This window comes from Lonchura striata, chromosome 6 (assembly GCF_046129695.1).
Source record: "Lonchura striata isolate bLonStr1 chromosome 6, bLonStr1.mat, whole genome shotgun sequence".
Taxonomy (NCBI): domain Eukaryota; kingdom Metazoa; phylum Chordata; class Aves; order Passeriformes; family Estrildidae; genus Lonchura; species Lonchura striata.
The window spans coordinates 27,566,973-27,582,678 of NC_134608.1; the positions used below are offsets into that span (position 1 = coordinate 27,566,973).

At 38.3% G+C, this 15,706-nt stretch overlaps 1 protein-coding gene across 2 annotated transcripts in view; it reads left to right on the forward strand.

Annotated features, from left to right (window-relative positions):
- Window positions 1-14,935: 14,935 nt before the first annotated feature.
- The window catches only part of PRKD1 (protein kinase D1), a 113,959-nt gene continuing 113,188 nt past the window's right edge, over window positions 14,936-15,706 (forward strand). Inside the window, exon 1 of one of the 2 annotated variants that reach the window (XM_021539325.2) lies at window positions 14,936-15,339. In XM_021539325.2, coding sequence (XP_021395000.2) covers window positions 15,151-15,339 — 189 coding nt within the window. In that variant the 5' untranslated portion in view covers window positions 14,936-15,150. The remainder of the gene's footprint in view (window positions 15,340-15,706) is intronic. The other variant, XM_021539327.2, reaches the window with a different exon arrangement.

A 15,706-nucleotide genomic window follows, 5' to 3' on the forward strand; every position in this document is an offset into this window, starting at 1 on the left:
CAGTAATAAGAGGTGTGAGAGACACAAGCAATGATGGCATCAACAATTATGAAACATCAGTGAGCATGCACAAAGAGACCTCCCCTAAAATCCTGTTACTTTAACAATTTTTCCTATTTAAAAGAAATGGGAAGACTTTTTTTTTTATTAATAAAATGCTGCCTAATCTCCTCTTCTGCTTATAAATACGTGAGTTGCAAAATTTTTCAAGGAAAAGATCAGGAAATTTTTTTTTCCTTGGCTCCATCCTTGGAAACCATGCAATTAGTTTTGGCTGAATTACAAAATAAAACAAAATAAATTCTCACGCAGTTGCCAAACATGAAAGACTTCAGTGAAACAAATAAATTAAATAAAATTGCATGACACAAATAACAGAGAAGTTACCTTAGTAAAAAGTAGAAAGCCTTGATGATAACCAAGTCTGTTAATATGTGTTCATAGAAAGTACATGGTAGCCACAGCTTACACAAAACCCCCACTGCTCATACCTTTCCCAGTGTTTCATTTGTACTCTGCCTATTTCCTGCCTTGGCCATTGCACTGAGGTCATAACTTGGATAACAAGAGTTGTTTTGATTTGAGTAGGAGAAATTTCTAGTGAAGACAATTATGACTTTAATGAAACCTTATTTATTTATAAAGAGTACAAAAATTTTCTCCATTGTACTTAGGAGTTACAATCTTTGTCTGGGCTGCCATGCCCCAGTTAACAATCAGAATAAAAAGCTGCTTCCAAGCTTTAAATTTTGCAGCATTTCATTTTTGCAATACATTTTGCTGTTCCCTCACACACATAGACATAATATGCAATATTATTACTTAATTAATCTACATTCAGATAAAATTATAAATACAATTAAAAATATAGGTACCAATATACATGCACTGTAAGTGCTAAAGTCCTCAGACAATAGCCACTTCTACAAAAATGTGAAACCAATACTATCTTTTCAAAAGTGGAACTTCTTCAGATAAAAAATAGTGAGTTTGCATATATAATAAAAAATTCTAGCTAATCAGTTTTTATTTTAATGGATTATTGCATATATATGTTATATACAGGCTACAGAAAATAAAAGGACACCATTCAAATGTGAAAAGGACAGTTTTATTTTTGGATAATAAAGATGCTCGATGATAAAAAAAAAGATTTTTCATTAGAAGTAAGTAGCAGTATTAACCTTAGCCATCTTCTGGTTTTTTTGGTCACTTGAATTCACTTGGGAAAAATAATCTATCCCTGAAATTATAGAAAGAAAAGGTGAGAAATAAAAGAACAAAAGACTTCAGGAAGTAGGCCAAAACAATGTTCACTACCTAATAATATGGCAAGACTTTGTCAGCCAGAATCAGCCCAGAGCCTTGAATCTATTCCCTGTGAACATATTACTGTTAAAAAAAGAGAGAAAGGAGCTCTAACATGGCACTCTGTAGTCAGTTTATTTCACAAGTGTTGAAGGCTAGTTGAGAAAGTGGAAAATTTTTGAAGATCTTGTCACATGCTCTAAATATGTCAAACAGATCTAGAACTAAAGCTTTGAATGCGTATTTAGGGATAACACTGTACAACAATAACTTTTTTTTTTACACTACTCTTGCAGCATGGTAGCAGTGAATGTATCCTGAATGCCTGGCCTTTGATTATCAACTACAAAATTTTTCTGAGGAATTAATTTCCATCACATTTTCCGTCTTTTTCATATTACCATACAGCAGGACAAAACCACAGAACATTGCAAAATTCTCCTGTAATGCAAATCTTCAATGTCACTAGCATACAAAGCTGTAAGCCCCACAGAAAATGCACAGTAACACATGACAAAGACTAATGCAAAAGAGAACAGGGATATCTGAAGCCAAATTAATTTATGTAATATCCTGTGTACTTCAATGTGAATATACTGCCATGTAATTTTTCAGTAAATATTATGAGATTTTAAAAATCTTGAAAATCTAAAAAACCCCTCCATCCAACAAGTGAAAAAATCCAGAAATTACCTTGTTTGTGTAGTTTCAATAAACTGCAATGGGATGCTGCTACTAGCAATCTAGGGATAAAAAAACCCCAAATACACCACAAAAACAGATGCAAAAGCCAAACCCTAAGTAACCCACCAATAGTGGTTGTCAGTATTTTGAGTCCTTTTACTGGAAAACTGCATCATCAGTTTTACTACCTTCTTTCCCCTGAAATATTAAGTTCAGTCTTTTGTCACCTGTTCTGTCAGCAGAGCATAAAAAAGGTATATTTTCCTCTCCAAACAAAGATCTCTAACTGAAATGTTCCAGGCTGCTACACATGTGTGGTGGAAATGGGCCTGGCCTAATCATTTTTCCTCCCTGTTCTGAGAGAAATGCAGCAGAGAGTATCACTGCCTCTAGAAGCTCTGCCCAGACAGAGCTGTAAGGCAGCCCAGGGCTTCTTGTTTACACGTAGATGTCAAAAACAAGTTTCCTGTTCTCTAGAGGTTTAGGCCAAAAATCTAATCACAAACACATGCATGGAAGTGGTAGCCATCAGTCTTAGGAAATTAGGTCATTGAATTATAAGGGAAAAAGGTTCTGAAGTAGACATTTACTGGAATTTTCAAAATCATTATTTGAAAAACAGCAGCTAGCTCTCTGAAACTAAGAGTGTGACCAGACTAATAAGGCCATTTTGAAAACACTAAAATTCTTTAAAAAACATGAATGAATGCTGGCAGAAATTCCTCAAACAATGATGGCAAAATACAGGACTGGAGAATATGTTTATTCAACATGCCTGTATAGACAATGGAGAAAGACAAGAAGCCCCAGAGGCTGAGTTAGTTCACAACTCTCTCACCACTGACTATATAAGACACCTCAAATAATTCACTTACAGGAGCCTTTGCTAAGTACATTAGTTCATCTGAACTAATTGACAAATGGATCTTTAATTTGATGAGATCAAAAAATGAAAGAGGAAGAATGTAAAGTTGTTCAGTGGTAGTGTGGACCAGATAAAGGATTTTGAATAACTTCTCCATAACACTTAGAGAAGGAGCACTGAAGCAAGAAATCAGATATAAATATCTGAAATCAGATATAACTTAATGTCCATGGCCTTAGATATTTGGGATCTTATTAATTCCATTGTTTCTGAAGTCACTGTCAAACTTTTCCAGAACAGAGATGCTATTAAGAGGGAGTAAAGAGAAATAATAATTTTCTTGATATTACAAAGACAGAAATTTCATATATGAACAACCAATGAGGAAAAAAGACAACTCAATGAAGAAAAGAGGCATTTGAAGGGTGTGGTGAACTGACCCTAGCTAGACACCAGATGCCCACCAAAGCTTCTCTATCACTCCTCAGTTGCACAGAGACTATAAAGGAAGGCTTGAGGGTCACGATAAGGACAGTGAGAGATAGCTACTCTCACAGGCAAAACAGGCTTGACTTGGGGAAATTAGTGCCTACTTTGGTCACATCCACCTGTTTCAGGGTGGGGTCCTCCATGATCAACAGGTGGAATTCTACTCACTGTGGATCCCACGGGCTGCAGAGGCACAGCCTGACTCACCGTGGTCTTCACCATGGGCTGCAGGGGAGTCTCTGCTTTGGCACTTGGGGCACCTCCTCCCTCTCCTTCACTCATCTGGGCACCCGCAGAGTTGTTCCTCTCAAATATTCTCACTCCTCTCTTCTGGCTTCTGTTGGTGGTGTGCAGGTTTTGCCCTCCATTCTTAATTATGTTTTAACAGAGATTCTTCCACCGTCACTGCTGGGCTCGGCCTTGGCCGGCAGTGGGTCTCTCCTGGAGCAGGCTGGCATCCCTTCCTCCAGGAGCTTCCCACAGCAGCAATGCCTGCAGACTCCTCACTACCAAAACCTTGCCACACAAACCAAATATGACGGCATGAGGTTACAATCACCACAGATGATCCTGGCTGTGAATTTATTTATGCTTTGAGATTATAAAGTCTATTTGCCTTAATCATCATCACCATGGATTTTGCTGTGAAACACACATTGGTTTAACTGTCTCTTCAGTACTGATTAACACTCCTCTAACATAGGGAAGTGATCATGTTAAAATGGCTTGGAGCAAATGAAAGAGAAAATAATAGTCTTAATTTTGAATTAATTGCTTGGAAACTGAAGTCAACGAACTATTTATCTTATTGCATTAAAGTGCAGTTAACTGTCTGTAGGTCATAGCACTCTTGCATAAACCTGGAATCTGCAGGTTTTGCACATAAAGTAACATATTAATTTTGTCTTCACCTCACTGTAACTAATAAAAGTCTCAAAATTTCCAGGATAACTATATCCAGCTGCCATTACATTAAGGCAATTTTTGCTGTGAGCCATGCTCATGAATTTTCCTGTGTCTATTATCGAGTCTCAAGGGTCTCAAGTGTGGAATGTGACATAGTTGAATATTTCTATTACAATGATTCTTCAGTCCACATGTTTCAATGCTGTTTTTTTAATTATGCTTCAGAACTGGGCCAGATCACAATCTTCTGTTTTGGTCACAGCATAGTAAAAAAGAATAAAATATATCTCTGCTCATTTAATTAAGAACTGCATGTAAAAATTATATGAGTGAGTGTTGCAATAAAGATAATTGATATGCCTTCATTATAATTTTTTTCTTATTTCTAAACACCATTTCCCCCAAGGCAGAACAATACCAGTATTATGGAGGTTTTTCATGCAAAGCAACCCATGTACTAACCTTTGATCAGGAAATATGGTGGTTCTTAATTTTATTCTGTATCTCTACAGTTTAATTCACTGCAAGTGAAGTGGTGAATTTATAGAGTAAACTGCAAGACAAATGCTACCCTGAGTAGGCTGTTCTTTGCAGTATGTATATTTGAATTAGAAAGGTCAACTGCATCCAGAAAGAATGCTTAAAAATTTTGAAATCTTTAGTATGAAAAGTGTATAATGTACATAAACACCAGAATCTCATATGAAAAGAGTCATGTTGGCATAAAAGCTACAGTTTTAATGTGTAGAATATTTATAAAACCTCAAAGAAGTATGAAATTATTTTTTTTTTCCTTTGCAGAAAGATTTTTGTCTGTGGAAATGTCTTTAAGCAGACTACAGTTAAGTCCAATCCATTCTTGAGCCAAGATCACCTAATGGTTCTTTTCAAACTACCTTTTAAACATCTGTTTATTATGAACGTCATTAAAATTTTCTATCCATATTTCTTGCTTAAGTGTGATACCTAAGATAAACCCTAACTGGATGAATTTATTTTAAGTTTTATTACATGCGCATATGACTGTCATTGTTGAAGATTATTGACTGTCTGCAAATATTTTTGTCATTAAAATACATAGTACTTTGGAAAAAGAACAGAATAAGTATGCATATCAATGAAAATATATTTAAAGTTTAAAATAAATTTAAGAAATATTTTTAAAGTCCGTGTCTAGAGTGTTCAAGGTAGTGAGACAAAAAGCAAATATAGTTCTATAGACCCAGCTAAAACTTTGAAACTACATTTTCAAAATGGTCAGAAAACTCTGTCTCTCTTCTGCAAAAAATAATCTGTTGGATAATGTTTGTGAACATCATGAGATTCCTATCCCTCCAAACATTTGTTATTGTATTCATGAAAGGAATAAGGGAAGTGGTCACAGGCCTTCACGATGAAACACTTCTGTGACAACAGCTGAACTTTATCCCAGGCAGAATAAACTTTTGACAAAGAGCTCTGGCAGAAATGTTGAACATCTATCTTCATGAACAGCATACAGGATAAATAATCCAAGTGATATTATTACAAGAAGCACTTTGTGAGTGTTAACTAGAGAATTCAGAGCTTAATCCAGTTTATTACCATATATTCAACATAAAGATTTAATTTAATCTAGTGTTATAGATGAAAATTTAAATATGCCAGACTCAGGAAATATAAAATTGAGGTGTTCACAGCCACTGGCATTGAGCCCCTTTGCAGAGGCATTGACTTTTATTAGATCAATGCTATAAGGATATGCTGCTGGCAACGATGCAGTTAAGTGACAGGTGCTGTGAACATTCAACTTCCCAGCTTCCCCACACTTTCCATATCCTCTTGAATTAACATAAATATTTGTAATGAATATAATATATGGCATTCCACATAGAATTATTTTGGCTTTTGGAAAAAAAGATTATTTTTCATTGGAAAGTACCTCTGTGATCTACCAACTACTGACTAAATTTAACGAGGTGCTATATACTAAATGTACTTCAAATCTTTATATTAATAGCTGATATTTTCAGTTCCTGGTTTGTGTGGATTGTCTATTGCAAAATGCCTAAAAAGGTAATGTATTCTAAACTTTAATTGAAACCTGTGAGCTAAGGGGATTTGGGTTGATGGAAATGAGAAAAAAAATGTTTTCTGATAATTTGCTTCCCTCCTTTTCTTTCAAGGTCCCTAGAGTTTCCAGCAGAGCTTTGTACCTGCATGCTTTACATTTGCTTACTTTGAGATACTATGTTGCTGGTAGAGGATTCACATAATTTATGAAATGTAACTGAATGTATTTAAGTGTTGTTGTGAATACAGAGAAAAACCTTATGATGGCAAACAGCTGCAAGGGTCTACAGTGCACAAAGATCAACCACCCTAATACTGAAGATGTGAGTCACTGAAAAAACATCATTAACTATTTCCTACACCACATCACCTGATATTAGGTCAAAGTAATACAGACCAGCTGTTTCATGATCCCCTGACCCCAAATATCACTGCTGCAATTAATATGGACCAACCAGACAGGACCATCTAGAACCCTAATGAACCAAGCCTTAGACAAATGCCTGTTCTTTGCTATGTCTGTGAGGACTTTCAAAGACACTTTCTCAGTGTCTTAAAGATGGAAGATATAAATTATCAAAAGTATTATTTAATCAGATTTCTTTAATCAGGTTTATTATAAAATGCTGACTTATAACACATGCATTCAGAGCTCTCTACAATGCTGTGTGCTCAAGCCTGAATGGAAAGCAGCAGCTAAAGTTTTGCCCCAACACACACACATTCACAGCCTCCTCCTCAGTGAAGAACATTTTCTTTCTTTCTACATAGTAGGCAGGTGGGGGACAAATGGTTATTAATTTAATGCTGGTCATACCTAAATTCAGTTCCCTGCTCTATTACAGAACAATGGGGTCCATAATTTATGAGAAATTTTCACAGCTGTAAAGCACAGACCACTGATATGAGATTCAGCATTAAATAAATTAATTGTATCTCTGTAGCCGGCAAACTGCAAAAGTATAACTCTTACATGTATACTATATTTTAATCAAGACTGCATACCTTTGTTTTCACAAAGTATCGTGGGTTAAAAATACGCTTAATTCCATGGCACTCAATATGGAAATAATAGTCTCACTCTGCTTTGCAAAGCTGCTATAAAAATATACTTCAGAAACCATGCTGTATTCACACGGCATAGGATGAACATATAGAATGCATGTTTGAAAGACACTGACATACAAATTTGTCCACTTTCTTTATGAAATTCAAAGGGGAAAAACAAAAGAAAATGTGACTTATTTTATTTAATGTTTGATTTCCATGTGCAGTTTTAAAATTTTTTTCCTAAAAAAATCCTTTATTATGGATAATATAAACCATGATCAAGATCAGATTAATTATGCATTTTTAAAATATTCTTCTGTTTGTATATCTTTACTTCTAATTTCACACTGCTACATCCTTCTGTATCCCCAAAAACCATTATTCTAATCAAGTTACTTTTAAGACTCTCTTCACATGCTTCATCGTGTCAAGATCCATTAAATTTAAGCATAATCAAACACAGTTAGAAATCTGTTTGAAATGTCTTTCTACTGTATCTTATGATTTCCTTGTTTATTTAACCCTGGGTGAAAATACTGCAGCATTGTGTAGAGCTTCATGTTGAGATGTTTGTCTATTATGAAAGGGAAAAGATACCCTTTTTTCTCCCTCTGATTAAGCTTACATTATGGTTTAAATGAAAGGGCCTTGTATTACTTGAAGTTCACTAACCAAGTCTTTTTTACACATAGTTGGTGTTTTTTTATGTTGGAGTAAGATACAAGAACAGATGTTTTGTTTTCTGCCTGTATTTAGTTCTATAAGGTTATCCTAAATAAACATGTGATGCAATTGGTGTAAGAGTGAACTTTCATTATTTAAAAGACTTGTAAATAATGGAAGTTCTTGTGTGTTTACCAGTCTTTTATTAGTTGAAAATGAAATTAAATGTTTCTTAATCTGAACCCCAAATTGAAAATCTACAATAAGATAAGTTTAATGTACAAGGCAGTGACTGTAAATGAAGGGAAAATGTAGTTTTAATTATCATAAAACAGAGTCTTCTCAACTGTTAGGGTCAAATTTTAAAATCTAAATATTTTCAAGTAAGAAACTATGATGTACAACAGTAGTACCCCTTGCAATAATTTTCTTTTTCTGTGAATCTTCTCTCTTTCCATTTGTACCTTCTCCTCTTCTGCAGGTTCTTTGTGATCCCCTGCATCATTCCATTGTGATCCCCTGCATCCTGCATCACCCTCTCTCCTCCTGTGTAAAAATACTAGGTTTCCCCATAATGTTATTCTTAGCTCTGGCTTTTGAGTGTCATGCAGTGAAACCAAAGCAGCAGCAGTAACTAACATCAATAAATATTAAAAGATCAATGATAATTTAGGTAAGAAATGTATTGATTCTTTGTTCCTATATGCAGTCACTTTTAACTCATTAAATCATCATAAGTGAGGAAACATGCACATAAGAACACAGGAGCAGTGTTTATTGACTGTATTATTTCTTTGCCTCAACAATCCCACCTGTTTTACCTGGACCTGTGTGTGGTTTTATTATTCATGCAACAATCATTATATAATTTAGATTAACCACGATTTTAATTATTCAAATTATATTGGGGAACAATACTGTTGTAAATATATAAATATAAAACAAAAATATCAAACCACATAAAAATATGTTACAACTGGTCATAGAGAGACTAATCAACCTGGCGAGATCATTTAGCATATGTGTAAATATTTCAGGCATATCTAGCAGTTAGATAAATTTCTGTCGCAATTTTAAAACTGCTTGTAAACCTGTGTCCTTTCTGTACTACCAGACATTGCTTAGCTCACAAATAAGACTCCATAATCCTTACTTTCTCTTGGACACTCTGCTTGTTCTCTACTTTGGCTCCATAAGCTTTGGACACAGCTGTTGATAGATTGTTAACAGACTCTTTCTTCAGGCTGTATCCACTCACAGAAATACTATGACAAAGACACTCCTACAGGTCAAAATCATGCATCAATTACAGCACACATATCTGATTCTGCAGTGACAGTATTTTCATTCCCAGGACCTGATTAAGGTCCCTTTTGAACTGATGAAGAGCTTCAAAGATCTGGACAGTCGTCACAAAAATGTTAGTGTTGAGTAACAGTATAATACCCTCTTAGGTATAGGATAAGGTACCCTCTTGATGTGTAAAAGCACAAACTTGGTAAATTTGTTATGTTCCTATGTACTAATTAGAGAATAGTGTTTCAAGAAATCTGCTATTATACTAAAAAAATAACTGAAATACTGTATAATTGATTTTCAATTGCATACATCCTTTACTAATGAGGTTATCAATCTAGTTTCAAGAAAATTACCAGAAGGCAGCAATCACACTAGCTGCTTATTGAAAACTATTCCCACTAAAAAGTGAAAATCATGCAATCTTTTCTGAAGAGGAAATATGTATTATACATTATTAGAAAGCATATAACTCTTGAACTCAGAGATTTCAGGTCACTGTAGAATTCTAAGATGGTACCATTCAGGACTGTTTAGTGAAATGGTAGTATGTAAGTGACAGCAAAGTGTCCTTCATACAGGATACTCTGTCCAGAAATCACCTAAGAAGTAGCATTAAGAAATTACTGAATTAAACCTGTGCTTTGCCTTCCCTTAGGCACAATGACTTCAGTATCCCCAGAATGGAAAAAGTGCCTCAGCAGTTTCAAGCAGCAATGACCATCTTGTTCCAGGCATACTGAACTCCTAAGAACCAGAGAGCCAGTGAGGACAATTTGTATAAATATGCACAAACAATGCCAAGATACTCATGTTTATCTGAATGCATCAGTTATTCTATCATCAAGCCATAACAAACATCCTCAAGTCATACTTTGGGATAAACAGAGCCTGCCCTATGCCAAAATTTTTCAATTATTCTGAGGTCAGTTTGATACACAGGGAATTAAGAAAACCAAAGAAGAATTTTTCCTCTCAAAGCAGCACACCTTTGGCTCAAAAAAAACCCAAACTATGCAGATATTTAACATAAAAATGCTTTATCCTGCAGTATTTCAGATTCCGTTTTAATGTTATCTACCTTTTATGTCCATGATCAGTTTGGTTCAGGCTGGCAAAACTGTTTGCTGACTATGGAAGCCTATCATTGGGCAAAGTCTAACTTCTATGTCTAAGATATAAAAAGAGAAAAAAAAAAATCAAAACTTTTTGTGATCCATTTATAAAAAATACTACATTTAATTGTATCAGATTTTTAAACTTGAATTTTAAATTATTAAGCTTACTGTTTTTCAATGTTGTGTACCAATTATCTACAACATTTAGTAGAAAGCCATGGAAGATAATTTTCTTTTGCTTTTAGAAACGATGAAGCATTTTTAACAACTGGAAACATTCTTTAAAAAAAAAACCCCAACATAACCAAAACAACAAACAAAAAAATTGGGAGATTTACTGTATTCACAACAACCATTTAGAACCTGAAATGTTATCATTTTCTCATGGACATAAGTAGCTTATCGGGAAATCCCTAACCAGTTGTACAGCTAACATCTGCTTCTCTCCAAATAAATACCCAGGAGCTTATCTGACACTATGCTGTCACTATTTCAGGTATCAGCTCCATTTTATTTACCAGTTCAGCCCTAACACAAAACCAATTCCAGATTCAGTGACATTTGCATTTCCAACTCTAGTATGCTTTTATTTTCCATCACAGTCTACACAGTACTTCCCAAACTTCAGTCCATTGTATTTACCAGTTAGATTTTCTGTCTTTTCCTTGGTTAATTACTTTTCAATACTTTGCTTTTGTTTAAGGAGAGAAATTACAGGAGCATGCAGTCCACTTTAAACATCATTTCAGCATCTGAAAATAGCAAAAAGAAAAAAATGTTTTCATTTTTGTAAACCTGTCTTTGATAGTGCACATTTTGCTGCTTAGTAAGAATGCAAATAACACAGTTTGTATTCAGCTGTAGAATACAGTTAGATATGTTCACTAATTCTTAACATAAATAGATCTGGCTGCATATTCAATGTTAAAATCTAAGTCTATATAAAGAATATGTAACTTACCTTTAGACATGAGAGTTACTCCTTGTAAAATTTGAGGTTTCTGCTCTAGCATAGAGGTGTATGAGTAGATTTGGAATGTGTAAGATGAAGGAAAGTGAAAAATTTTAGGGCTAGGATGCAAAAATGGGTATTGGCCTGACTTAGCAACAAAATGTCTGCCTACTTTAACATTTGATCTGTTGTTGCATGCTGAAGAGATAAATTTTCAAAGATGAAAAATTGTTATCTTCAGTAGTGGCATGAAAAGTAAACTCTTCCACAGGCTTCTGCTCTGCATTGAACTGCATATGGAGTCCAGCAGAAGTGCACATGTGAAAGTGACCTAAGACACAAAGGACTTATGCCAAATCTCTTTCTTCCTAGACAGATGATGATTTCCTTCTGAGAAAAGATACATTTCTCACAAGGGAGAAAGAAAATTTACTATCTTTACATCCTTGAATTCATGTTGTCTGTCTTTTCTGGATTCCATTAGGAACATAACAAACAGCTAAAGGCAAATATCTTCCACTCTGACCTTGGGAAACCAAAGAAGTTACCACAGTACAGGGCCCAAAAAGCTTGCGAGTAAACACTCAGTCTAAACTTAAAAACATCAGAAAATGTTACCTGTAACTTTAATGGCCTATTTATTCTAATGACTACTTGTTTTCACAGTGAAAATTTGAACTTTATTTTCAGTCACGCTTTCTATCCAGTTTCCAGTGACTACTTCTTTTTACTCTTTGTTTGCTTTTTTCTAGTCTTTTTTCCTTGCCAAGATACACTATAATATTGAGCATATTGCCAAGCAATCTTTTTTTCAAAATACTGATCATAGGATGAGATATATTCCACTACCGGCCTCACAGAACCAGCAGTAAACGTCTCATTGTAATCACCTGTGTTCTACTTTCTTTGTAAACATACAGGAAGCAAATTTTAGGTCAACAACTTTAACCTAGAAACTACCACCATCTAGGTAAAACAAACTGACTTACAGAATATCCTCCATTGTTTAGGCATATTTTGCATTAATCTTTGCTGGCTGTTTGATTTTTTTAAAAATTAAAACATATGTGCCATCTTCTGTTGAAAAGATGAAAGATAAATGGACTATTCAAAAAAGGACCAGTTACATCACCAACAGAGAAACGCAGAAAGCAATAAAAACTTTATGAAGGAGATGTTACTCACTCGTGGTGAATAGAACAGAATATAATCTATACAATGCAAAAAGCTGAAAGAAGAGAAGATCACAGGTTCAGAAACACATCAAAGTGGAGGGTCAACTACACAGTGCATGAGAACATACAAAGACCATTATTCATCCTTCATAGTCTGGCAATGTAGAGAAATTAGAAGTAACACTACAGCAACTGTACCTTGAGGGCAGCTTGGAGATGCTTTCATAATGTGATGTTACAGTGACATCCTCTGCTGACTGCCCTGTTCCTGTAGCCAGACACATAAACTGTGTAGCCATGCCAGGCAAATTTATTTTTCCCCTGCAAGCTTGGACAGCTCATGTACTGCTGAACTGATCTGTATAGGTGCAGTAAAGCCTAAGCTTCCAGTGTTTTTTTACACCTGTGCATGTACAGATTAGCAACCAGGCATGCACTCTATGAGGTCAGATACTGCTGTGAATGACTTTTTCCCTTCCCTGGCTTCAGCACAATTCCCTAATCTGGAAGGATCATGAAAGAGATGACATTTCAGTAAGTACAACAGGCCAGGTTGTACTCAGGATCACATCATGTGGTTCCACTGAATCCTTTTATAAATGGCATTTGTATATGACTGGCTGACACAGCACTGAAGAAATCCTGCCTCATCCATTCTGATTACAAAGGTGTATTCAACACAGCTGACCCACTAAACAAACAACTCGGCAACCTACAGCTTTTAAAAAATACTGTAATACTTTTTTGAAAAAAAAAGTTGTATCTGTACAGAGGATGTGGAGCTGCAGTTTAAGTCACAACATATGAGCTCTATTGCTTGATTTCACATATATGAGAACACCAAGGACGTATAACTCTCAATATTGTTACTTCTACCTCTACTCTGGTTATCTAAGGAATTGCAAAAGAGCTGTGTCATGAATGAGTGGCTTAGGCTGCTCTAAGAATTGCCATCAAATACATCAGCAAAAGTAGGCTTGATATGAATTTGTAAAAGCACAACTTTAAGTCTGATGGCAAGGTTCACTATATTACTTACTGTACGTATGAAATACACAAAAGAAAACTGAATTCGAATTAAGCCTGCCTAGAAGACACAAAAGGGTAAGGGAGACCCTCCCGTTGAGTGCTTTAGATATTCTTCTATATCCTTTAATAGATGAGCCATTGACCATGTCCGAGTCAAAGATTCGAACTGGCCACATCTAAGCTCTCATTGGGAGTTTAGGAAGCAAAGGGGGTCCACTCTGAACCTCAGATTCAACAACGAAGCAGGGCTGCAAGATCTTCTAGTATGTTGCCCCCACGCTGACTCCTGTATAGAAAAGCTGGCTAGGCCATGGGGTCATGGGAAGCTTGCAGTACTTTCCAGGCTGGAAATAAGCTGACAGCAGTAAAATGGGTCCTACTAAGACAGGATCAAAATAAAACAACGCTGCAGATGTAAATTTTGGTCAAAAAAAAAGCAATTTGCAATGAAACAAGTTATAAATCAGCTCAACTGCTGAATTTTCAAACGTATATGTATTAATTTCACACTACCTGTGTTCAAACAAACCTACAGGTACCACGTATACCTAGCTTAAGAGTCTTTCCGTTGGTATTTTAAAAATTTACAGCTCATATTTCCACCGCCTTTGCACATCTTCAAGAGGAAGTTTTAAGATTACATATTGCCCTGCTATGAATGGTGTTTGTGCAAACGGGTGGGGCTTGTACCGATCCCAAAAGCTGGGAAGAGTAACTCATCCTGGTTTTGGGTGGCAGGGTGTTCCTCCTTAACACACACTGTACCTGAAACTGGAAGCGGGTTTAGAAAAGAGGCGGCACAACCTGTCCCTCGCTTCTTCCCAAAAGGCGCGGGGACTGCAGGAAGCGGCGGCACGATGCTGACCGGAGCGGCCGAGGCCGGGCAGAAGAGGCGGAGACCGACGGGAGCTCCCGCTTCCCTGGCACTGCTTTCCGTCTGCGGGGCAGCTGCCGCCCTGCCCGGGAAAGGGCACCGTGCTGCCTGTCAGCAAGGGACACCTCCTGCTGTCCTCGGGCTCTGCCTCCACCTGCCTCTTGAGGTGCTGCCCAACGGGGATCGCGGGGAAGAGGAGGCTCTCAGCCCCGCCAGCACCTCAGCCCACTGGCTGGCCAGGTGAGGAGACCAGAGCCGACTCAGCCAAGCTTTGCGGCGGGGAACCAGCCGACACGGCCGCGCTCGGTGCTGCCCTGGCAGCGCACGGCCGTCGTTTGGCGGCGGAGCGGCGCGGCCCGGCTGGGCGCGGGCCCGTCCCGGCGGAGGGCGCGGCCCGGCCCGCCCCCGCGCCGCGCACGGCGCCAGCAGCCCGAGCGGCGGCACCACCTCGGCGGCGCTGGGCTGGGCTCCCCCCGCGCGTCTTTCTCGCCGCCTTTTCCTGTCTGCATCCTCCCCGGTCCTCTCCCCCACCCCCTCGCCATTTTCACCCGGGAGGAGCTCGGCGGGACTTTCCTGAAACTTCGCGGGGAAACTCGCCCGGCGCCTCCGGGGCGGCCGCAAACTTTTCGCGGCGGCGCCCGACTCTGCCCCTCCGTCCGTGACTCCTCGGCTCCGGCGGGAATATTCCGATGAGTGCCCCTCCGCTGATCCGGCCGCCCAGCCCGCTGCCGCCGCCGGGGGCTGCTGCCGGCGGCGGCGTCGCCTTCCACCTCCAGATCGGGCTGAGCCGGGAGCCGGTGCTGCTGCTGCAGGACTCCTCGGGGGACTTCAGCCTCGCCCACGTCCGGGAAATGGCTTGCTCCATCGTAGACCAGAAGGTAAGAAGAAGGCCCCAAAGCGAGCCCCGAGCCGCTGCCCGCGGGCGCTGTTGTTGGCTGTGAACTTTCCTTTCCCGGCGGCTCTGCTCCGGGGATAAACGAAACCCATCCCAACTTCCCTGCCGCCGGCCCCACCTCCTTTCCCCGGCGCCCCACTTGTCTCTCTGCCGTGTCCCCCACGCCCCCGGTGCGGAGAAGGTTCTGTGCGGGATGCTCGCATGTGAGCTTGACTTTTTAATTTTGCTGCCAGGGGATGTAAGTGGCTGTGCGAACTAAAAGCCGTTATTAAAAACAAACTCCGGCCGGATCTATCCGCTGCTTTTTAATGCTGCGGAAGGGGGGGCGCGGGGGGCAGAAAGCTGTCAGC